We start from the raw sequence: 25155 nt of genomic DNA on the forward strand, positions 1-25155 counted from the left end.
GAAAGAGGGGAAGCCAGCAGAAGGGTGAGATTAAAGTCATTCATATGGTCCTCAAGTGTATGAATGACCAACTCAAGAAGATTGTCGAGTGGCCTGCACGCGCCCTTACCAATAACACCCACGTGCACCAGGAATTCTTACGCCTATTGCGTGAGATGTCGGAACTAAGCAATTTGGATAGGGCATTGTGCCAAAGGCATCTGATGTCTCATATGGACGACATGTGGGGTTTTGTACAAATGACTAACGATGAGAGGCAGAACTTTTGTAGAGTCCTCCTACGAGACTTCTCTAGATAGTTTATGTCTTTCCTTGGCTAGCTTGCTTGTTTTTTTCTTACTTCACTTGGACTATGTTGTTGACTATTTTTTATATTCCTATTTTACCAAACTTTTTTTTTCGTATGTACAGTATCTGGATCCCTTGTATGATCTGTAACCTATTTATGGATATGTTTCCTTTTTATCCCTTCCACATCCCTTTAATTCGGTTTAAAATGTTTTGTTCAAATTAAGACAAATAGTAATAATTCGAACAATATAGCGTTGAGGTACTACGTAATAAGTAATTTAATTAATGAATATAATATAAACGCATGCGTTAGACCATGTATTAAATATGTTAAAAATAAATGTAAGACGCTATCACTAATTACAAATACACAATAACTAGCACTACAAGAAATCGGACTTTTCCCGATGTCAAAAAAGACGTCGGTATAAAAGACGTCGGGAATAAGAGGTTTTCCCAACGCATTAATTGTGCGTCGGCCACAAGACGTCGGGAAATAAGGGGTATTCCCGACGCCGTAAGTAATGCGTCGAGACAAGCCTTACGTGGGAAATAAGGGGTATTCCCAAGGCGTAGGTTTTCCCGACGCCGTAAGTGTGCGTCGGGAAAGGCAAGTAGTGCGTCGGGAAAGGCCTAGGTTTTCCCGACGCTGTAAGTAGTGCGTTGGGAAAAGCCTCACGTGGGAAATAAGGGGTGTTCCCAAGGCTTAGGTTTTCCCGACGCCGTAAGTGTGCGTCGGGAAAGGCAAGTAGGGCGCCTAGGTTTTCCCGACGTCGTAAGTAGTGCGTCGGGAAAAGCCTCACGTGGGAAATAAGGGGTATTCCCAAGGCCTAGGTTTTCCCAACGTCGTAAGTGTGCGTCGGGAAAGGCAAGTAGTGCGTCGGGAAAGGCCTAGGTTTTCCCGACGCCGTAAGTAGCGCGTCGAGAAAAGGTCTAGGTTTTTCCGACGCACTACTTACGGCGTCGGGAGATCCTCTCCTTATTTATTTCGTTTCTGTTATACACAGAACTGAAAACAAAAGGGAAAGGGTTTGGAGAAGAGAGAAACTGTCGCTGTCCATAGCTCGCCGTCGTCCCTTCCATCTTCGTTGCCGTCCATCGCCGCCGTCCGTCGCCGCGACTGCAATTTCAGCTTCAGCCTTCCTTCGTCTGTAGCTCGCCGCCAACCTTCTCTTTTCTATCTTTCAAGTTCTTCTCTCTCCATTCTCACTTTTTCAGGATCCCGTTTGTCACCCTGTAGCTAAGTCAGTCAATGACTTTCAAAACAAATATATCTTAAATGAATATTTTTTTTATTGAAATAACTTTCATTGAATGAATATGTGTGCGTCTGTGCATCATAGGGTTGGCCTAACATTGGACAGACAAGAAAAATCTCAAGTTTAACGAACATTTTCAAGTGCTTTTCTCGAGCTTTCAGTATAGTGTCGGCAAACTGGTTCCTTAACAAAGCTGCACGGTAAAACCTGTCGGGAGAGGCTTTCCCGACGCAGTACATGGCGTCAGAAAAGCAGACGAGGCTTTTCCGACGTCGTTGTTTGCATCGGAAAAGACGATGTCGGGAGAGGCTTTCCCGACGCGTGACCAATACAGCGTCGAGAAAGCCTATCCCGACTCACTTCCCCCGATGTTTGTCCCGACGTCGAGGACTGCGTCGGGAGATCCTTTCCCGACATATTTTTTACTTCCTCCAACGTTTTTCGGCGTTGGGAAAATCCCGATTTCTTGTAGTGTAGTTTGTATTTGTAAAAAATGACTTACAATAAAATTAGTACAATTTGTTAACACATTATTTCGAAATTGGTCAACTGTGTTTACTAATTTAATAACATTAGACATAGAAAAAACAATATGCAATAAGAAGGGTTCGATGCTTTCGAAATAAAAGATATGCAATGATAAATTATTTGGTATATGTACAATGTGAATTTAAAAAAATAATAAGTATGATATATATATATATAGGGGTCTTTTCAAAAATATAAAAAAAGCAAAATATTTACACTCTATAGAACAATTCTGAAAACGGAAAAAGCCCAAAGGCACACGGTGTAAAATACCAAAAATGTCACGTCAACCACGCTGTCAACAATGCGCACCTAATATATTTGCGATCGTTTAGATTTGGCTATTGATCGTTTAGATATGACTACAATTTATACGCGATCGTTTAGATATGACTATAATTTATATGCAATCGTTTAAATATGGGTACAATTTATCTTTTCTATTTCATCGTTTAATTTTGTTATATGATCGTTTAGATTTGGGGACCCAAATCTAAATGATTTTTTAAAAAAAATTTGGTACACAATTTTTTTTAACTCTTTTGGTACACATCGTTTAGATTTCTTTACACGATCTTTTATATTTATTTATACGATCGTTTACTTTTTTTCATACGATCGTTTACATTTGGCTACTCCTTCAAGAATTTTTTCAAGATTTTTTATACACGATCTTTTATTTTTTTTACACGATCGTTTACTTTTTTAAACGATCGTTTACATTTGGCTACTTCAATCTAAATGATTTTTTTCAAGATTCTTTATACACGATCTTTTAGATTTTGCTATTTTGTTGTATACAGTCTTATACACAGTCATTTAGATTTGGTTACCCAAATGTAAACGCGTAAAAAAAAAAAGAAGAAGAAGAAAGACGATGGAAAGAAATCGCAGAAAAGAAAAAGAGAAAAGAAGAAAGACGAAATCGTAAGTGAAGACGGGGAAGAAGAAATAACAAGAGGAAGACGAATCGCGAGGAAGAATAGAAAAATGGAAGGGCAAATCTGAAATATTTAAAAATTGACTAACTTTATCGGCTTTGTTACACGGACCGTAAATAATTTACAGTTTTGTTACATTTATGTAAGTTTCCCATATATATATATATATATATGTATATATATATATATGTATATATATATATATGTATATATATATGTATATATATATGTATATATATATATATGTATATATATATGTATATATGTATATATATATGTATGTATATATATATATATATATGTATATATATATATATATATATATGTATATATATATATATATGTATATATATATATATATATATATATATATATATATATATATATATATATATTCATAAACCTATCCACATAACCCTCCTCCAAACACATCTTATAAAAAAAATCCTCATAAACCTACCCACGTAATCCTTCCCCAAACACATCTTATTTATAACATTATCATAACTTTTCCACCAAACGCCTCTTACATAAAACTATATTTCTAAACCTTTTCCCAAACAAAGATTATGATATTAGGTTTATCATAATACTAAGTCTTCTATAACCTAACCCTTTCCCCAAATGCACTAATTATGGAATTATCATAATCTTTATGGCATAACTTTTTCCCTACCAAAATGCACCGAAAGGGCGAAGCCCATTGGTATTTGGTATAGCTGGGATGGCCGTACCCGTTTCTAATATAGAAGCCTACAAGCCATCGTTTTTTTATTTATTTGTGTTATGTATATTTTATTTTTCCAATTAAGCTGAAATTCTGGCCGAAGAACAACGCTTTTCGCTGGACTGATCCCCCGTGATGAGTTACAGAAGGTTCGTATCCAAATTCTTCGTCGATCCACACTTCACTTTCTTTTACTTTAACTATACCACCACACTGCCTTCCATTACTCTATCAATTTTCTGATTTCTGCCTTCTTTTGTTGTTATTTTCATTCATTACCTCCCTCTAGTTTCTCGCTTCCATGAGTTGGTTCTGATCTTGTGTTATAATTCCATTATGATTTACGTTTGAGTTCTTAATCTACAATTTGGCTCAAAATGGTATGAAGTAAACCGTAGATCGCTGCATCAATTTTGTACGATAGGATATGTCTTTTCGATCTGGTTGCATATCCCTGACACACACAAGTGTGTGAATCCTATGATGACTTAAAGAAAGCTACAACTTTATATTGGTTTTCCATTTCCTTCTTTGGTTTTGTGTTTTTGTCCAAATTTTGAATAGTAATTTGACTGAAAGCATAATGAAGGTCGAATACCTTCTCTATTCTGGAATCCTGGATTTTAGCTTTCTTTCTCCTTGCTAACATGGAGTTAATTTGTAGCCGTTTTTTATTCTACTAATTAAAATTTTTTAGGCACAAACATTGGTATTATTCTTGGATATCAGTATGCCTTTTCTTGTATAAGAATTTGTATATTGTTTCGTTTGAAATAGCTGAGATTGTTTTTGTTCATAGGGAGCACCGTTCTTCTAGATCTGCTCTCTTTGATGACCTTGAGGAGGGCGGTCTGAGGACTAGCTCTTCCGTTGAAATTAAAGAGCATGACAATGACAAAGCCCTCCATACTTTGGAAGATAGAGTTTCTATTCTGAAAAGGGTAAGTTTTAAGCAGAGAGACGCTTCTTAATTATTAATTTATCTATCTATCTTTTATATAAAAGCTTGTTATGATTGAACACATTATATCCTATCCTTTTGAAGCAATTACGATACGTTGAATGTCATAAGTTGAAGTGACTCTTTCTATGACATAATGATACTGTCTTAGCCATTTTACTTAGTAAACTGTTTTTAAACAATTATTTTGGCACCGAAATCCTGCTGCATGAGCATCTTAATTTATTATTCAGATGATTTTGCAATCCAGTAATTCATCCTCTTGCTTCAGATTCTTAATCATAGAAGAACATGAATAGGAAAAAGGATGCAATGCCTTTTCCTTTCAAGATTTCTTTTATATTTGTGCATTTAGCACCTGAATTTGAGTGTTATGATGAGCTTTCCTTCAAGTATGATCATAGGTGTTGCCTGAAAGTGTCATACCATTGAATCTAAAGACTTCTATGCTCAAAGAGCTTTGGAATGGGTGAACTAATGGAGTGGTTTCATTAGTTTAGACTAGTGGTATGAAGATCTCTCGGATATAATAAGTGGTCATAGGTCTAAAGACCCTCAAATTCCCTTTTAATGACTAATGACTGATGGTTAATTTTCCGTTTTGTCACTACCTAAAATGGTGAATTGGTGTAAAAGGATCGCTGGTGTAGTGCAAATGATCACTTGATATCTCCATCATCACTTAATATAAACACCAAAGATGAGGGTTTTCTTAGTACTTCCATAATGGTGCTTACAGCTTCCATTTCCAGCAAGAAAGAATTCTGTCCCCCCTCCCCGATCTGTCTTCTTAATCGAGCAACTTTTGATGTATATATTGTTTGAAATAGTTGACAGGTGACATTCACGAAGAAGTGGAAAGTCATAATCATTTACTTGACCGAATGGTATGTTGTTTATTCAAGGTTATTTATTTATGTCTGTCTTGTGAGTTGAAAATGATTGGAGCATGTTTCTTTATGTGGATTTTATTCTAATCAGGGAAATGGCATGGATGCTTCAAGGGGTATAATGTCAAGAACCATGGATCGATTCAAGATGGTAATTGATCTAGCTCTTTTCAGCTCATTTTATTTTGGGGAAAATATGGTTATATCTTATATATATGCATGCCTTTAATAGGAAGGAAGAAGATGATGGGATAGAGATTTTTTTCCTTTTGTAATTCTTGATGTCCAATTAGAGGGTTTTTTTTTTTTTTTTTTGGATTTGGGTTTCTTCTTTGTAATTTCATTCCATCAATAAACTTTCTTGTTTGATAACCATTTAACTTTTGGTTTTTAGTTTTTAAAAACTGAGCCTATACTCTTTTCCTTCTAAATTTTTGGCTTTGTTATCTATTATTTTTCCAATGTTTTAAAAACCAAAGTAGTTTTTAAAAACTTGTTTTTCTTTTTTTGGAATTGGCTAAGAATTCAACTTTACTTAAGAAAAATGCAAATCATTGTAAGAAATTTAAAGGAAATAAACTTAATTTTCAAAATTCAAAAAAACGAAATAGTTAATGATGGATGTCTAAAAGATGAGAAATCAAGCCCTGAAAAGTTGGCTGTACATTTCTCCTATTTGCATGCATTCTCCTAATACAAATTCACGTTCTACAGGTTTTCGAGCAAAAAACGAAGTGGAGAACTTGTAGACTTGCATTGTATTTTATATTGTCCTTCTTACTTTTTTTCTATCTCATCAGGTAAGAATTTAGCTCAGCTTAGCGTATCATTTTTTCAAACATTGCTCTCTTTTTTATTTAAAATAGTCAGTCAGTATACCTGCTATCCATGCTGTTTGGTCGAGCCTGGACTAAGGAACTTTTGACTTCATTAAATTAGACCCTTTTATTGAGTTCTTTTAAATTTATCGAGATTTTCATCTAATTGTTATATTAACAGCTTGGCGTGATGTTTTAGCGAGTATTTATTCCACTAATTCTATGTTGGAACGTTCAGTTTTCTTTTATATAGAAGAGAATGCAGTTTTAATATCCTTCTCTTTTCTTCTGTTTCAGCCTTTAAATTCAAACCTCCCCATTTTTGTATTTCATTTTCATTGGCAAATTCCATTTGCAGGTTCCTCAGATACTTCATGCAAAGTTGAAGTAAGATTTCTATGTTGAATCAACTCGAAGCATTGCACGACCGTGACAACCTTGCTTAGACCTTGTTTCTACAAGAACACTGAAATACATACCATACTTTCCTGCGGTACAAGATTTGTCAAAATGCATAGTTTCTGCTTCGAAGGAGTGGAACAGATGGTCATTCTTTTAATCACTATTCTTAATTTATTTTTTTATGGGTTAAAAGCGCATATCCGTCAGTTTAGGTATATTTCTTGATTTAAATCATGAGTATATTTTGCTCATGCTTTTAAAAAGAAATAAGCTTTTATTTTCAGGTTAGTACAGGACACACTGTCTCATTGACTCCCATTTTGAATCAGTATATTTGGAGAGGTTTGAAACTGGATTTTTTCTATTGACCTAAACTAAATTAGAACCATTAGTTGCAATTATCGGACTATGTTTCTTGATTTTGGAAGTATACGAATTTGGCGATTCCATGTCCATTTGCGTAAAGAAATGTTAGATCCCACCTTTTCACGCCCACCTAAACCCTAATTTCTACATTGCTTTCACTCTTTGGTCAAATTCGTTTCAATTACAAATTTGATCCTTTATCATTTTACCAACACCAAGGATTGAATGATGTAAATATAACTCATTTAGATATATCGATGTATATTTCAAAAAAAAAAAATCAAAATTTTCTAAAAATATTGTGCATTTTTAAAATGAGATTTTAGAATGAATAGTTTATTGATAAGGTATAAGTCATTCAAATAGATTTAAGCAAAAAATTGGAGGAGACCTTATAAGGTGTTTGGTGTCCCCAAGATTAGCCATGTATAAAAAATTCTCTTCAATTATAAACCCTAAATAACATTCTCAAATTACATTTTGATTATTGATCGAGCCATCTAATTATTCTCTTTACATATTTCTATAACACAAGTTATTAAATAAAAAGTTACTTCAATCTTGTAATTGGGGTTCATAGGTGAAAAGTCAAGTACTAAGAAAGTTGAGTTGAATTAAATTTTTTTAATATTTATTTTTGAAAGAGAGATTTACCAAATATCTATCGAGATGTTTTCAAATATTGTAAAATTAATATCAAAATTTTTAATTCTATCAATGATAGAAATTCATTAGTGTCTATCATTGACATTATCTAAAATCCTGTTATATTTTGTAAATATTTTCAGCATTTTTTGTCGTTTACAATAATTTTCTTTATCTAATTGTGGGTTGAGTTAGGTGTTTATCTATCTGATTAGATATTTCAAAATTATAAATAAAAAATGTTTAACAATGTCAATGACTAACAAATGTAGGGGTTAGAATTTAACTTTAGGATTACTTTTAACTTTTAAGTTATGATCATCGTGGCAAAATGTAATTATCTAACTTACTCTACCAATAATTTTATAATTACATTCATTATCTAACTTACTCTACCAATAATTTTATAATTACATTGAACTACATGCACCTAAACAATTCTACCTTATACATCGATTCAAAAGCATGAATTCATCAAATAGAAATTAGGAAAGGTCGAAAATTTAATACATTTTCCTACTTCTAAATTGCTCGAAAGTCATTTAATTTGTCAAAAGACAAGTTAACCATTAGATATTCATTTTTTGTTTTGAAAAACGTTAGATATTCAATTAAGTCGTTTATTAATTGTTTTCAACTAAGTCATTATTTAACTGTTTCATGTGAAAAGAGCAATTATTTGGTGAAAACACAACATTCATTCATTCAGTTTAGAATAAGTTGACATATATGGTCTTGGTTTAAGGATAATGATAGATTATCTCCAATTACATGAAAACTTCTCAAAAGCAATTATTTCATCACTAATGGTTCTTTATTTATTTATTTTTTTTTCCTTAGCATCTAATAGCCCATAAACTTTTCATTAATCTATTTGACAAACTTTAAATTTTGCATACCACTTTTATCCGCACTAAGATCCATTTAGATGTCAAAAAAAATCATTTTAAAAATTTACAAGGTATTTAAACAATAGATAAATGACTATCAAAACTTGAATTCATTTACCATTAACATGCTTTAGGAAGTAAATTTAACACGAATTGGTCGGATAATGAATTTAATAGCAAAAGTCGACGATTGAAGACATTATTTAATATCAATTTTGATTTCTAGTTTTCATAACTAGACTAGTTTCAAAACCTATTTTTTTAGCTTTCAAGAATTGACCTTTTTTTAAAAAAAATATTGGAGGAAAGTAAACAACAAATTAAAACAATTTGGTGGTAGAATTGATATTGATATGCTTACTTTTCAAAATCTAAAAACCCAAAACTCAAATGATTAGTAAACAAAACCTTAACTTTTCTTTTAAATACGAAACTTTGGGTTTATTTTTTTATTTTCTCACACTTTAAACGGGACTTCAACCAATCTCATCATATTCACTGTTGATTCATATAATGTTATAAAATTACTAGACCAAGTAAATCTTCAGGTCATGGCTTTTCAGCTTTTTCTGGCCAACAATGGCAGAAGTGAAGGAGGCATTCTTCAATGGACTAGTTGTATAATCCTTATATGTTTTCAATTTCCATTTTTTCCTGCTAACTGAATAAAGATATTTAAGAGAAAGATGTAGAACCCATTATTAGATTGATCTTCTAAGTGTAAGAAAGTTCATCAAACACACCCATAATTTTGAGGCTGATTTTATGGTTCTCATCCTGATATGTTATGTATCAAACATACACTTTTCGCAGGACAGAGCTCTCTTAGGTTTCCACAACATGGTCCAGTTTTCCCGTCACCCCCTCCCCTTATCGGCTTGGGCTGGGCGCGATGGTGTATTTGCAACCATTTATTCCCTTAAAGACTCTGAAGACTACTCATAGGCTGTCTTCTTATTTACCAACTGCACCGGATACGAAAACACTATGCTAAAGTCAATTGAGATCTAATCTACTATGCTACAACAATGCCGGATTGAACAAACAAGGGATTTCAGAATGGCCAATATATAAAACTGCCATCAACAAAAAACCACTAGGAATATGTTTGAACAGAGCATCTGTCCCTAAATTGACGTCAAAGGGAAAACATAAATGGTAAGAGAAAATATGACACTTCATAACTAGGGAACAACTACAAGATAAACAAACGCAGGTATGACCTTATCTATTGACAAGTAGAGTAAAATGCCTAATCTCTGCCAGACTCTCCCAACTATTGTTTAGATATCTGTATATAGACCATTTGTGTGTATCCGTTAAATACAGAAGTCTCAAGTCGAGTTAAACCAAGCCGCTGGAACAAACCATACCTGCCATCTTCGACAATAGGGCTGGAAACACGAGCAGGATCATATCTAGTTTGATGTGTTAAGGAAGGGCCAGCAACAGGAGGGACCTCCCAATAAACATCAAGAATTGACTCCAGGTATCTGCTATTTTGGAAGTGCTCTGCATGGGAAATAGCCCTATTACTATGATTAAAATCGTCACGCATGTAGCCTTGGACACCCCACCAAGATTCATATGGTCCACAAAGTTCTTCGATATCCACTGCCTTCTCCCAGAACAACTTCCTTTTTGCTCTGATTCTAGCTTCATCACTGTCCTTGAAGCAACTGTGCCCACCTCCTAAATCAGAAGTACAAAAGCATTAAAAATAAACTTCAATCATTTTTGTTGCAGACACAAACTCACAGATACTAGGAGCATCTCATGGATCGGTTCTACTTTCTCATTAGACTTCAGCTTTCTGTATTACGGACTCCTTATCTAATTACCCAATAGATGATGTGAAGAAGAAATTGTGTTGTCTTTTTACCTAGGCATATTCATATACAGTATAAAAACAAAGCAAAGTGGAATGGGATACAGATGGGAGTGCAGGCACCTCTAATATAGAACTGATCGCACATCTGCCTTAAAGAATAGTGATCTCCTGTACCAGTATCATAGTTATCCTCAAAAACAAGATGTCGAAAGCCAGCGTTCAGAGCCTGCTTTATTCTGCATTCAGATTGCAAGACAAATTTTCAGCATATGAACTTGTGTAGTTAGACGGGCAACAAAAATATTTGATCATAAATGAAATTCTGTATACCTCTTTAGTTCGTTCTGATGGTCATCAAAAAATACAAGGACTTGACTAAGATCATCAATTCCATGTTCTTTCATCACACTTTTCCAAGCAACACTTCCAAAATCTACAAAGTCCTTTCCAGCAAAGTACGTACAGTTAGCATCAACGTAAGCAGGCCCTTTCTTCAAGTATTTTTCTGGGTGTCGAGGTGACAGTGAAATAATTCGTGTGTATGGCATTGCTTGCCGTAGCACCCAAGTTGAGTGTCCCTTGAATGCACCACTCTCGATCATCAGATCCGGCTTTAGCCAACGAGCAATGAACCAAAGGCCAAAGCTATGATCAAAGCCCATCCCATACATGTTATTTTTTATGGGACGGGTCTCATAAATTGGTACAAACTCTTCCAAGGCTTTAAGTAAATCTTTTGCTGTCCATTCCACTGTCTTTCCTTGTTTCGATCTGCCTTTTGACAAGGATGGGATTATAAGGATTCAAACAAGCAACATGTTAAGGAATTTCATAGCAATTAACCAAACTAGAACCTAGAACTGTAAAGTCAGTGAGAATAGAACTAGTTTACTTATAAGGAAAGAAAAGATCCAGAAAACTCAACATTATTAAATATTGTCCCGAATGTTTGACTCAGTCCCCACTGTTGTGACATGACTAGAAACCAACAGGTTTAATTAATAATAACCGTTATTACTCAAAGAACATATCATCACTGAGGCCAAAACAGTTAATCCAAGACTGAGTAAGGAGAAATTAATTACAACAAATCGAGAACATGAAACTGCTCACAGCGGTACACAGATTTAATTCGACAAACATTACTTACTACAGGTCCAAATCTATTTCGCATTATGTGGATGACATCCATAAGCATTGAACACGGATCTAAAACAAGAATGGATCGGATAAAATCCAAAGACAAGAAAACTTACACCAGGGCACACCAAGAGAGCCGAAATCCGAATCTAGCCCGTCCATACCGAAGAACCCAGAACGGGAAACAGGATCATAAGAGGAAACACAGACAAATCTGCGGGAGTGAAAGAATATCAAAGAGGAAATCAAGAGAAGGATTAAGGCAACGAGAGCAAGGCAAGCCCAAATGGGTCCGATTCGAACAAAGTAATTGGAAATTCGGTGAGTGAAGAAGGAGAAATTGTGCTTCTTAGTCTTGGAAACGTCGTCGTCATCGTCGTCGTCATCAATATCACCAGAGTGATGAGGAACTCTACGAGAAGAAAGGGCACGTTCGAGCATTCGACTGGAAGTAGGGCTTTGAGGGGTTGTTGAGGATTGAACTCTCATGGTGTCGAAGCTCATTCCGGTGTTGGTATGGTCGAGTTCTAAGCGAAGGGTATTCTTTGGGCTTGGAATCTTGAATTGCCATGGCTTCATCTCTTTCCTTTTTGATCGACTCAACTCAACCTTCAACAAACTCACTCACTCTCTTTTCCTTCTTCTTTAAAAACAATTCCATTTTTAGTGCCATTTTCACTATTTTTTGTTTCCAAAATTTAGAAATTTTACCGAATCAATTTTTTTTTTTTTTTTGGTATTATAGATACTTTGTTTTTTCATTTTACAGATATGACACTTTTTGATATATGAGGTACATCAAGTATATCAAATATATGTGAGTAATATATAACTGTCTCTAAGGAGAGTGTAAAAATAACTCGAATAACCTATAACTCGGACTACCTAATCCATATTATATGGGTTGAGTTAGTTTAAAATGTAGGTTGGGTTGAAATTTTGATTTTTTTTGTGTTAGGTTGAGTCTCGGGTTGGGGTTGAAAAGTTATATTTAATAAAAGTAAAGTTATGAATACTTTGTTAAACGATCGTATATAAAGTTATTCGATCATGTAAGTAGTAAACAATCGTTTGAAGGTAGAAAGTTAAACAATCGTGTAAGAGTATAAATGATCATATAGAAAGCTAAATGTTCGCGTAAGAGGGTAAAGGATCATATAGAAAGCTAAACGATTGTTGACCATGTAAGAAGTAAACGATCGTTTGAAGGTAAAAAGCGAAATGATCCTATAAGAAGATAAACGATCGTATAGAAAGCTAAACGATCGTCTATCGTGTAAGAGGTTGAACAATCGTGTATTTTTTTCAGTTCTTTTAATTATTTAACTTGCGTATGTTTGATTATTATTACTTTACATTGTATTTTTTTCTTTTTCTTTTTTCGATTATAGAAAATTAGTTTGAATTTATGGATGTTTGAAACTTTGAATTTATGAATGTTGAACAAGTACCACAATTTTAAACTTTACAAATATTAGGAATGAAAAAAGAATAAATAACCCAACAATCCAAGGTTAGGTTGGATTGAAAAATTAATTCAGGTTATTAGGATTGTCAACCGAACCAACCCGAAAATATGGGTTGGGTTGAGAATGTCTCCCAACCCAACCCGTTTACACTTCTATCTTTAAGTAGTGTACAATGCATATCAAGCATATCAAGTGCATCATTTGTATTATCAAGTGTGTATTAGATGTGTATGCATACATTTTCTACATTATTTACATTTTATGGGTTGTGCTAGTTTTTTTTTATCATTTTTTCAAAAGTAATAAGTTTGGGCTACAAACCTAGTTTATCGAACTTATTTCATCAAATCTACAAAAAAAAAAAAAAAAAAAAAAAAAAAAAAAACCCTTTGGATATATTACTTTGTAAGTGTGTTACTCATATTTGATTTTTGCAGATATGGTAAAAATTTCAATATGGATTTTTAATTTCTTTTCTATTCCATATTTGATCTAAACAATCAATTGACAGAGAGAGAAAAAAAAAAGATAGAGAGGAAATTAGTAGTGATCAAAGGACATGAAACGAACAACGATGGTAAGTGGTGGAATGATAATTGACAACACAAATAGTGGGAGTACTGATAGTTGGAGCTAGAGAGAGAAAAGTGATTGGGAGGTGGAGTTATGGCTAGCGACCGGTGATGCAGAGGAACGCTATTACAAAGAAAATGGGTTCAATTTATGTTTTTTAAATCAAAGTATATCATTATAAAGTATATCAACTCATCATTATTAAGTTTATCAACAATATGCCAATCAGATATATCAAGCAAGTATATTAGCAATTACAAAAGGGTGCGTCATTATCAAATTTATCATCAACATATCAATCATGTGTATTGAGTTTATCAACAGTATAAAGGAGTAGATATTTGACAAATTTATCAGTTGTTTACAAGTCAAGAACATCGTTTTCAAGTATGTTAGTTAAGTGTATCATTATCAAGTATATCTGTAAACCTCGATTTCCAAGTCTTTAGGAAATTTTGGTTAATCATTCATCCCCAAAATTTCTAAGTATTTTTAAGGAACGTAAGGATTTTATGCAAAGAAAAATTGGAAAAGAATTATTGCTAAGGTTGTTAGTAATTATATCCGGATCAAAGAACCCAAAAAAAAAACCCTTTTAGGACAAGTATGGTGACTTTGGTTAAAAATGAAATTTTATTTCAAGAGTTAGTCAAGAAGGGTACTTGGGTAATATGTTCCTAGTGTCATAAAAGGTGCGCCATTATAAGGGTGTTATGACCTTCCAATTGGAAACAAGAAAATCACACGAGTAGATTTGATGACTCCTCCAAATTTCCCTATTTATAGAAGTCCTTGCATGCCTTGGTGATGACACCTCCTACTTATACTTTCCACCTCATGCTTGCATGGTCAGTACTTGACACCACCTATTAGTCACTTTATACTTCAAACTAACCTCTTCACACCTCATTTTTTCATGAATCAAAGATCTTGCATGTGCCACACACCTCTTGCTTATTACCAACAAACAAATTTTATCTTGACATACCCTTGTTTGCCGGCAACACCTCTCTTGGTTAATCTTTTCTCCTTATCCTAGTTCAAGGATTTCATGTGCTCAAACCAAGCACACTTATAATGACGCACCTTTTATGACACTAGGAACATATTACCTAAATACCCTTCTTAACTAACTCTTAAAATAAAATTTCCTTTTTAACCAAAGTCATATTTGTCTTAAAAGGGTTTTTTAGTGGTTCTTTGATCCGACTATAGTTACTAACAACCTTAGCAATAATTCTTGTCTAAGTTTTCCCTGCATAAAAATCCTTGGGTTCCTTAAAAATACTTACAAATTTTGTGGACCAATGATTAACTAAAATTCCCTAAAAATCTGAAATTTGGGGTTTACAATTTCCTTCCCCCTTAAGAAACTCCGCCCTCAAAATTTAAACAATCCTTCCTTATACAAAGATTTACTCTTAACTCAAAATACTTATAATAAGAACACAACTTCAAACTTATATTACTTAGAACAAGAAGATTACACACTCATAATTGTACAACAAACAAACTTACTTGAACAACACTTAGTCACTTCATCACTCCCTTTTGCTTTATATCATTGGGTCCTTCTCCACTTGATGAAGAAATCCTTGGTTGATTACTTGTCTGTGACTTAATTTGCGAATTATTTTGCGCCTTCAGCCTCAATTGAGGGCATTCTCTTTTAAAATGCATGAATTGTTTGCACTAGTAACAAATATTTGCTTTTATTAGACATTGATCCCTGTGGAATCTTCCACAATTACCACATAAAAGTCATTTACGTGTCTTGGGTACTGATTTCTTAATTATTGTAGCTAATCTAATTGATTGATTAAAATTTCTTTTCGTTGCTTTGGGTAAACACTTCCTATACTCACTTTTCGTGATTACTATCTTCTAAAAGGAATAACTTGTTTTTGCTTCTATTCTTTCATTTTAAGGTAATGTTTTGAGAAAAATTCATTCACAAACATCTCCTAAAAGATTTCTAAGTTCAGTCTATCTTTATTAGTCAATCTTTTCTTAACTATTTTCCACCAATTCTTTGCTTCTCCTTGTAACAAAATTTCTACTAGTTCAACCTCTTAATCTGCAAGGCACCTAATAATCCTGAAACCTTCCATCAATCTACTAATCTATTCATTTGCTTTGGTTGAACTAGTTAATCCTCTAAACACCTCAACTCCTAAAGTTTTTAATTCCTTGCTTGTAAACCAATTTCTTGGATCCACATAGTCTACAAGTGACATAAATTTCAAATCTTATAATTTCAGTTTAATTTTTACAAAATAAAATTTACTTACAGAGCTTTAGGTAAGATCATATCTCTTCTACTGCTTACATATGCCGCCTGCAAGCCTACTTGTGACTTATTATTTAAGACTTATTTTTATATTTCAACAACTATTCTTTCTAATTTCCTTGAGCACTTGTCTTAAAGCCCAACTTGTATCAAACTACTCCATAATGCAGCTTAGAATAAACTTACTCTAATACCAAATTGGTATCAGACTATCTAAAACTCAATTTAGATCACTTTTACTCTTCCCTAGGAACTTTCTTCTCTGATACCAAACTGGTATCAAACTATCTATAATACAACTTAAACTTTTACTCCTCAAGGATTGAATTCTTGCTCTAATACCAAGGTCATTTCTCGGGCAACTTTGAGCAGTGTCTACTTTTTGGAGGCTACGTTATGCATCTTTGAGAGTTTTAAGCAGAAATTTGGAGGTAAGATACTTAAGGCATTTCTAAGCAACTTTGTAGAAGGAAGTTTTGTATTGATGTTTATTGTTTAAAAAGGTTTATGAAAAGTTATTTAGAAAATCTATCACTCAGGGGGCTCGTTTAACTCACACTCTTCAAAATGTTTTCCACTTTTCAGGTACAAATTGTATCATTCGGGGTGCTAGACTTACTGCTACCAGGCTAATTTGATTCTAGTTGTTTAGAGGTTGGAGTTAAAGTCTGTTTCATTGTAATTTTGGTTGCTGTAAATGTCCGTGTAAGCCCATTTAAAGTGTGTTTATTGAAAAGGGTTGCATTTCATTTGTGTTTATGTTTGTGTATAAGTGTTGAATAAGAAATTTTGGAATCAATTACAAATTGCCACGTCATTTACTAAAATAATTGTATTTAGGATTAACTAAAAATTGGCATGTGTTCAAAATTAAATTTAAAGACAAATTGGATAATTCTAATGATGTCACATGTTTTTTTATGACAATTGGATCAAATTAATTATTTTGGTTCAATTAAATATTATTTAGTTGGGTTAAAATTTAGTTATAAATAGAGGAGTTCTCTTATTTGTGGGGTTGGAAATTTTTTACTCCAAAAGGTCTAGAGAGAATTCTTCAAAGAGATAGAAACTCCTTTGAAGATACAAGCTTTCTTTCAAGACTCTTAACTTCAAGAACACCCTCGAAGATTGAAGCTCTTTTGAAGATACAAGCTTTCTTCCAAGACTCCAACTTCAAGAACACCCTCGAAGATTGAAGCTCCTTTAAAGATATAAGCTTTCTTCTAAGACTCCAACTCCAAGAATATCACGTGCTTCGCTTCTCAAATCAAGCGTAAGCATCCAGCCGAGAGAGAATCAGAGGATCAAATTCTAAAAATCGAACCACATCGCATCAAATCAACGTAAATACAACACCAACACAAATTCAGCTCTACGAATCAAATTTCTTCAAAAATCTCGTGTGAACAATAAGTTATATCTTTTAGCTTCCACTTGCATTTCTCATTTAACGTTAAAGGTTAAGGGTCAACTGGTGTCATTTAGAAGGAAAGCGATATCAGTTGGCTTCACACATCTCGGACCTAGTGAGGAGGAGTTGTGGGGTTGGGCGTGACACTATGTTTTCAATGATTTCTATGACATTTAGCATAACTATTTGAAAATTATGTTTTGAAAAATCACTCACCAGGCATTCTCACCTTGTTCTTTCAAAATATTTTCTTACTTTCCACGTAAAGGTCACGTTGCTTTGAGCTAAGCTTATTACTACCATGTCAATCAATCTTTTAGAAGGAATTGATAGTTGTTATGATTATGTGATATTGTTCTAGGTAGAGGATTGTATAGAAATCTAGACTATCATAAGAACTTTATAAGTTATATATTTTACATGAATTCTTTAACAAAGTAAGTAATAATTAAGTTTCTTTAAAACCTAAAAGAACGAGTTTTATACTTTTTCTAAGGTTATTTTAAATTAAGTAACGGTTAAGGGGATTAGGGTCAACATGTATTGTCAAGGTAACTGACTGTATCAGTTGGGTTCTCGTTGTCTCTCAGATCAAGAGTAGGTGGTCCTGAAGGGGGTATGATAATATCAACTATACATTAGTAGTTGTATCAAGCATAAATTAGGGGTGATGACATTTATGACATTTTACATCTTTTACCCATGGTTAGATTGCATGTTTGCTATTTTGCGAATAATTACCATGTGGGCTATAGGCATATTTTGTTTTGCCCTTTTTACAAGTGTCCAAAAGCAAATCCAAATACAAAATCAAATTTGTTTAAAAAATCAACACCAGATATCAAACTTAATTCAGTGCCCTCGTTTCAAAAAATTATAATAAAAAAAAAAAAAAAAAAAAAAAAAAAAAAAAAACCTACACCTCAAACATACATTTTCTGACTCAACTCGACTCACACCTTAAAGATAGACTATCAAACTAAGCTCTACGAACCAAATGCCTCCTTCCTATTCTTTTCACTTAATCTTGTAAACTTCTAAAATAATGATATTGGTACAAAATGCACGTTTCAATTATGCAAAATGTATTGGTGAGGAAACAAAGACACCTCCAAAGTTTGTCTTGAATCTATTGGATTTTATGTCTTAAAACTCGTAAATAGTATATGTAATTAATTGATCATTATTAATAAAGTGTTATTATTGTAATTTCAATAAATGTTATTGATTATTTTATTAGTTTTATTTTAATAACATAAATCCAATAAACTAACATCCTAAGTTGTCTTATTGATCTTGGACTGTTAGAGACATATTATCAATATTCAAGATACAACTTAAAAAATTTATAGTGTAAAGATAAGATTGTGTACCTTATCCTGATAATAAGAGTGAGCATGATAGATCGAAAAACCAAATCGACCAACCAAATCAAAGTCGATCGATCGAAGAATGAGAGGGGTTGGTCAGTGTTAGTTTGGAAAAGTCCCAAATCGAAAATTTTAAAAAATATTTCTTAGTGTTAGACTGACTGACCGACCGACATTTACTCATTGATGGTCAAGGTCAGTTTGAACATTTACTAAACCGGTCATAGTCGATTCGATGGCTGTTTAGTCGAGAAACCGACTATGACCGATCGATGATCACCCCTACCTAGTAACACTATGGATACAATCCACTTTGTATTTGATACAAATATAATGATCTAATTCGTTCGTTTGGGTGGCATGCAAATGAGGGTATCGTATATAATGAGTTTACATAAGACTGGACCAAAGAAATAATAACCACTAGATATAACTTTGTTAACTAGTTAGATTTCTTTTTCAATAGGATGACTTAGGTCAATCCTTATTGTATTATGAATTCCTATTCGCGAAAGATTGTAATTTGATTTCTACGAGTGAGTGTGGTTGGATTGCCAACTCAATAAGCTTACCATTTATAGGACAAGGCTAAATTAGAAGCGGGAAACATAATATCACACAACATGAAATTCACTTTTTCTCGATTTTAGTGGAAGTAGATGAGTGTTTTCCCTTAAATGGTATCTCTAGGATTTAAACAAAGGGTTCTACCCTTATCTATGACATGAAAGAGGTTTTTTTAATTGGTTGGACCATAAATAGGTTGCTCATTAAAGGAAAACAATGGTATTTAAGGACTAAGAAGTAACACGGGGTAAAACAATAACCTAATTCAACTGGTGTGATGTAGCCTTTTATTATCGTTTGTAAATGGTCAATCAAATGAAATTTATATATTATATCTATCAATATTACCTATACTAACTAAGTAGTACAAGTCCAAGACATGGTCGATTCGCAAGGAAAACGAAGATTACTTTCTCAAAGTTAATTTATTTAGTTAAAGTGATAAATGGGGGGTGGGGGGTGTGGTTGCAAAATATATATATATATATATATATAGAAGTGCAAATCAAACTAACTGTTCTAGCTTAAAGGAATGGAATCGCCCAATGTAATTTTGATCATCGAATTATCAATGTATGATTTTTAACTTCTTACTTATGCAATTAGCCCAATTGATTAGAAAAGCTAACCGATGGTTCTAAATATCAATTTAGTGAATTTAGTTTGATGAGATGCATCATAAAAGTTAACTAACCACATTACGCTTTAGGGATTACACTAGTTAGGATAAATTATTTCTAATAGGAAAAGCCTAATTAGAAATTTAATATAATCCTTTCTAGGTCAATAGATCGAACAATGCTCTATGTCGTCACCCACAGATCACAAGTCTATGTAACCTATTGCTTCTTGGATATTAACATACAATTATATGTCACCTATTATACATTAATCTCAAGCATGAAAATTCGTCCATTTTAGCTTCATTTTCTTCGTAATGCTCAAATCTACCTCTTTTGATTTTTGAAACCTAATCAAATAAACACATAAAATATAGAAACAACATCAAATTAAGCGGAGCTAGATAGCACATTTTCGACGATGCTATCAAATACCCCAAACTTACTCTCTGTTTGTCCCGAGCAAAGTAGAATAAACTACACAATCACATATAATAATTTGTTGAGTTACCATGTTACTTACCCTTGTCTTAATAGTCAACAAGAGCAAGCACATGGTCGTCAATACAATCTAAAAATAAGCAATCAGTTGATGCACATCAAACATTTTTTTTCTTTCATAGTACTGCTGCATCTTTGTCTGAAACTCTTGGTTCAAAGTATGAACATTGGATTCAACAAATTTGTTTTGTTCGGCTTGGTTGCTTAGCTTGATGTCAAGTTTTCTTTCTTATCTATGTGAGTTATATATGTAGATTTAAAAAAAAAATGATTTTTAAGTGGATTTGAACGTGAAATCTCTTGTAATTGGAATATAGAAAAAGTAGACTAATAGTTTGATTTATTAATTAAATTACACTAAGTTTAGTATTAATTTTTCTTTTTCTTTTAATGAATCTAATAATTGAAATTTAAAATTAGAATTTAACAAAGATTCTTTTAACTTCATCTCACGATTGAATTTTGAGAAAAATAATAAAACTGGATTTCAACGTAACTCTCCATTGTTACGAGACCCAAAGAATGGGAAGGATAAATTAGGGAAGGGGCAAATTTAAGCACGTTTTGTAGTGACATGACCAACAAAACAAACAAACAAACAAAAAACCCCCACATTTAATCCTCTCCTTATTTCCCAATAATCCCAACTTTTAAAACAAAAAAGAAAAAAAGAAAAAATGCTGCCATTACAAATTTCTCGACACATTACATCACACAAACAAAAAAGAGAGAGAAAAGAATGGCCTCTCTAAACTCACCGGATTCCTCTCCTCCAAACATCTCCTTCTCCATTAACCAAACCAGAAAAAGCACCACCACTTCTTCCTCCGCCCCCGGCCACCGACTTTTCCGAAGCATTTCCACCAAAGAACCTTCCTTTTCCCAATTCCCCTTCACTCCTCCTCACCTCAACAATAATAACTGCCCTTCTCTCCCTCAAAGCTTCCACAACTCCCCTACCTCCTCCCCTCTCCACCCGACCCTCGCCGCTGCGGCTAAGCTCTCCGACCACTTGATTTCTCATCGGTGTGTGTCGTCCGTCTTGAAAAAAGACGGACAGATCTTATCCATTGCCATGTTTAATGAAATTTTGTACACTGGGTCGTCTGATAGCAATTTAGTTAGGATTTGGAAGCTGCCGGACTTCACTGAGTGTGGGCAGCTTAAAACAAAGGCTTCCATGGCGGTGGCTTTGCAGGTTTCTCATGATAAAGTTTATGCCGCGTATAGTGATTGTAAGATTCGAGTTTGGCGCCGGAGTTGGGATAGAGGCCTTAAACATTCTCGCCTTGCCACTATTCCGGCCACCGGAAGTTATGTTCGAAGTTACATTTCAGGGAAGGACAAAATGGTAAATTCTTCACTCTTTCTTTTTCCATCTATATATATATTAGCAAATTGAAAGATGTTATGAGATCATATTTTTTAAATAAACAAAGAGAAATTAATTTATTTTTTTTTTTTTTGTAAAAAGTTTGTTTTCTTTTTATAAAAAATGATATATTATTGTTCATAAACATACTATTTTTTTTTTTTTTTAATTTTTGAAAACAAATGATCTGTTTCGAATATTTCTTTTTATAAATAAAGAGATGCATGAGATCATATTGTTTAAATATAAATATCTTTTATGAGGTTTACCTTACAAATTTGTAGAATAATCTATTTATTTATTAGTAGAATACACACTGATTTATTGAATCAAATAAATATTTCATAAGAAAATTACAATATATATCCATTGAAAAGAAATACAATACAGATTGTTGATTCATTCTCTATTATTACCATTATTGCATTGTACACAGTTTTAGTTGAGCTAGTCAATATAATATACATATACATATGCACATACATACATATTGATGTATGCATTTAATTATATTGTTTCTTGAAATTACTGACTACATTCTTGTTCTTTTCATTTTTTTTTTTTTACTTTTTATCTTTGATCTACATTCTTTTAAAGATTATTACTTTCCATCTCTACAAACAAAAAAAAAAAACACATTATAGCAAAACGAATCAAAATATTTATAAATTGATATAAAAACTTAAATTCTCTATCTGTAATAGATATTGATTCAACGTCTATTAGTAACGTTGATAGATAAATTATCGATAGAAATCCAAAATTTTAAATTATTGATAGAAATCCAAAATTTTACTAACATTATAAAAATATTTTCAACATCTTTTATTGTTTATAATAATTTCTCTTGCAAAAAATAAAACAAACTTACCAATATAATTCTAAGAAAATTGGCAAATGTTAATTAAAAGGATATGTTTAAAAATAATTTTCAAATTACTACTTTTTTTGTCCAGGTTTAAAATCACTTGAACTAAATTTTAATATATGTGTATGGAGTGGTTTTTAAATGACTTTTCAAAATCAGCCCAAAATGTATTTGTGATATTTTGTTATACGTTTTTTAATTAAACTTTTTATTATCACAATTGATTTTGAATGATTGAAATATGTTTCACAATTATTTTAACAATCACTTCAAAACACGTATTTAATAATCATTTAAAAATTAATTTTTATATTTTAAATTTACATTTCTAAACAACATTTTTATACCATGACAGTTTTGATTTTGAATAATTGATAAAAGTGTCCGGAATTATTTTAACTATTTCAAAACTCTCTAAAATAGAGAGGTTTTGTACTTAAAATCACAAACTAATAATAATAATAACATCATGTTGTATCAAATAAAAATTTAAACTTTGTCGATTTAGATTGTTAGATAAGATTTTGTTTTTGCATTGCTAATGCACGATATTGAAGTACATGACGTTTCTTTTAACTGCAAGATTGACATAAATAAGATTAGAGGTAGAAAGAGTACAACATCAATGTTGGAATTTATACGACATCAATATAATTAAGTATATAGCAATAATTTTTAAAAAATTATAAATATAAAAAAATCTGTCAAAGTCTATCAATAATAGAAATTTATCATTGATGGACTAAGTTACAAATAGTTTTCTATCATTGATAAACCAAAAGAGTTTATTGCGATAATAGTCTATAATCACTTTACTATATTACTAATTTATTTTTTAAAAAATATTGACTTTACTATATTACTAATTTATTTTTTAAAAAATATTGTTATATAGTTAATTATTTTTTTTAAAAAAAATTGCTACCATACCATTGTAATTACCTATTTAATAATTCAATGACTTTAATTAAATTGGGTGTTACAAATGAGGGGTCTAAATAAATTGATTTACCAACCAAATATATTAGAGTTTAAATTTTTTAAGTTAGAAGTGCTTTATAACAATTTATTAAACTCACGATCCTAAAAAAATTCTTTTAAATATTATCCTTGTTTTTCTTTAAATAAAAGGTAATAGGGAGAATCAAGCTTCGAATCCTAATATTATAATACAAATTTTATGTCAATTCAATAATTTCATTTTATAAATTTATCCTTTTCAAATGATTATAATATAAAAGTATGGCTATTATATGTAATTTTATGAGAGTGAGTTTGAAGGAAATAAATTATATTTTCTTTTAAAATAAAGTTTCCATGAACTTTAGGGTTAAAACTTTTATTTATGTGCTTTATGTTATATATATAATTATATATATCACACCTATAATTATAGGTTGAACCCTGGTTACGCATGAAAAAAAATAAAATATAAAAAAAAAAAAATCTATTGATAAGAAATGTTTGAACAATTTGATAGGATAAGCAAATACAGGAATAATAATTATCCCACACATTTTCTCATTATCTACAACATATAAACTTTCAATTTAGAGTCCAAATTATACTAAAATTTAAATTTATTGATCTCAGATGAAGCACATGGGTCCAATAACCTCACTAGCGATCAACATTTTCGACGATATTCTATACTCATCATCACTCGACAAATCCGTAAAAGTTTGGCGAATCTCCGATTTCAAATGTATAGAAACAATCCAAGCTCATTCCGAGCCAATCAACGCCATCATCGCTGCCGACGACGGCCTTCTCTACACCGCCTCCGACGACGCTACCATTAAAGTCTGGCGCCGCAACTTCTCCCGTAGCGATCACCCTCCTCACTCCCTCGTCGTAACCCTCCCAGCCAACTTCTCTCCGGTCAAAACCCTCACCCTCGCCACCAACTCCACCCTCCTCTACGGCGGTTGCAGCGACGGGTACCTCCACTTCTGGCTCAAAGGCTGGTTCTCCGGCCAGCTCCAATACGGCGGCGCTCTGCAAGGCCACACCCATGCGATCATGTGTTTGGCAACCGTTGGAAAGTATGTGGTGAGTGGCTCTGCTGATTCCACCTGTCGCGTGTGGGCCAGGGATGAGGTTGATTGTCAGTTGCACACGTGTCTGGCAGTTTTGATTGGGCATCGGGGGCCGGTGAGATGCGTGGCGGCGTTTTTTGGTTCCGGGTCGGAAGAGGTGGTGGAGGAGGGTGACGGAGGTTGCACCATCTGTAGCGGAAGCCTTGATGGAGTTCTTAAGGTTTGGCGTGTGACGTGCACGACAAATGGAACGTAATCGGGATTTCAGAGTGAGACTGGCTAATTTGATTTGTAGAAGGAAGAACTAACTTTAGTTAATTAATTATCGATCATAATTTAGATCGAGCTTAAGTTGTTCTTGTCGAATAGATTTGACAACATGC

The 25155-nt window shown here is 32.9% G+C and overlaps 3 protein-coding genes across 5 annotated transcripts; 2 read left to right on the top strand and 1 right to left on the bottom strand.

The window, feature by feature from the left end:
- Positions 1–3727: 3727 nt before the first annotated feature.
- Positions 3728–7218, top strand: LOC103489954 (bet1-like SNARE 1-2). Its single transcript, XM_008449305.3, has 6 exons — positions 3728–3895; positions 4546–4687; positions 5538–5594; positions 5689–5748; positions 6312–6397; positions 6774–7218. The coding sequence occupies exons 1-6, from the start codon at positions 3882–3884 to the stop codon at positions 6799–6801; spliced, it is 387 nt and encodes a 128-aa protein (XP_008447527.1). The 5' UTR covers positions 3728–3881; the 3' UTR covers positions 6802–7218.
- A 2187-nt stretch (positions 7219–9405) lies between these two features.
- On the bottom strand, positions 9406–12385 carry LOC103489955 (uncharacterized). 3 transcript variants are annotated; one of them, XM_051084359.1, is made up of 5 exons: positions 11806–12330; positions 10880–11324; positions 10670–10785; positions 10092–10410; positions 9406–9683 (listed from the first exon to the last, which is right to left on the bottom strand). In XM_051084359.1, exons 1-5 carry the CDS (start codon positions 12266–12268, stop codon positions 9677–9679), a joined length of 1350 nt encoding a protein of 449 aa, XP_050940316.1. In that variant the 5' UTR covers positions 12269–12330; the 3' UTR covers positions 9406–9676. The 3 variants fall into 3 exon arrangements, with proteins under 3 accessions (XP_050940316.1, XP_050940315.1, XP_008447529.2); XM_051084358.1 differs by having other exon boundaries at positions 9406–9703; XM_008449307.3 differs by lacking the exon at positions 9406–9683 and having other exon boundaries at positions 9771–10410; positions 11806–12385.
- An 8847-nt stretch (positions 12386–21232) lies between these two features.
- LOC103489956 (protein JINGUBANG-like) lies at positions 21233–25028 on the top strand. The gene is made up of 2 exons (XM_008449308.3): positions 21233–21844; positions 24327–25028. Exons 1-2 carry the CDS (start codon positions 21233–21235, stop codon positions 25026–25028), a joined length of 1314 nt encoding a protein of 437 aa, XP_008447530.2.
- The last annotated feature ends 127 nt before the right edge of the window (positions 25029–25155 follow it).

The sequence above is a fragment of the Cucumis melo genome, chromosome 4 (assembly GCF_025177605.1).
Source record: "Cucumis melo cultivar AY chromosome 4, USDA_Cmelo_AY_1.0, whole genome shotgun sequence".
Lineage (NCBI taxonomy): Eukaryota > Viridiplantae > Streptophyta > Magnoliopsida > Cucurbitales > Cucurbitaceae > Cucumis > Cucumis melo.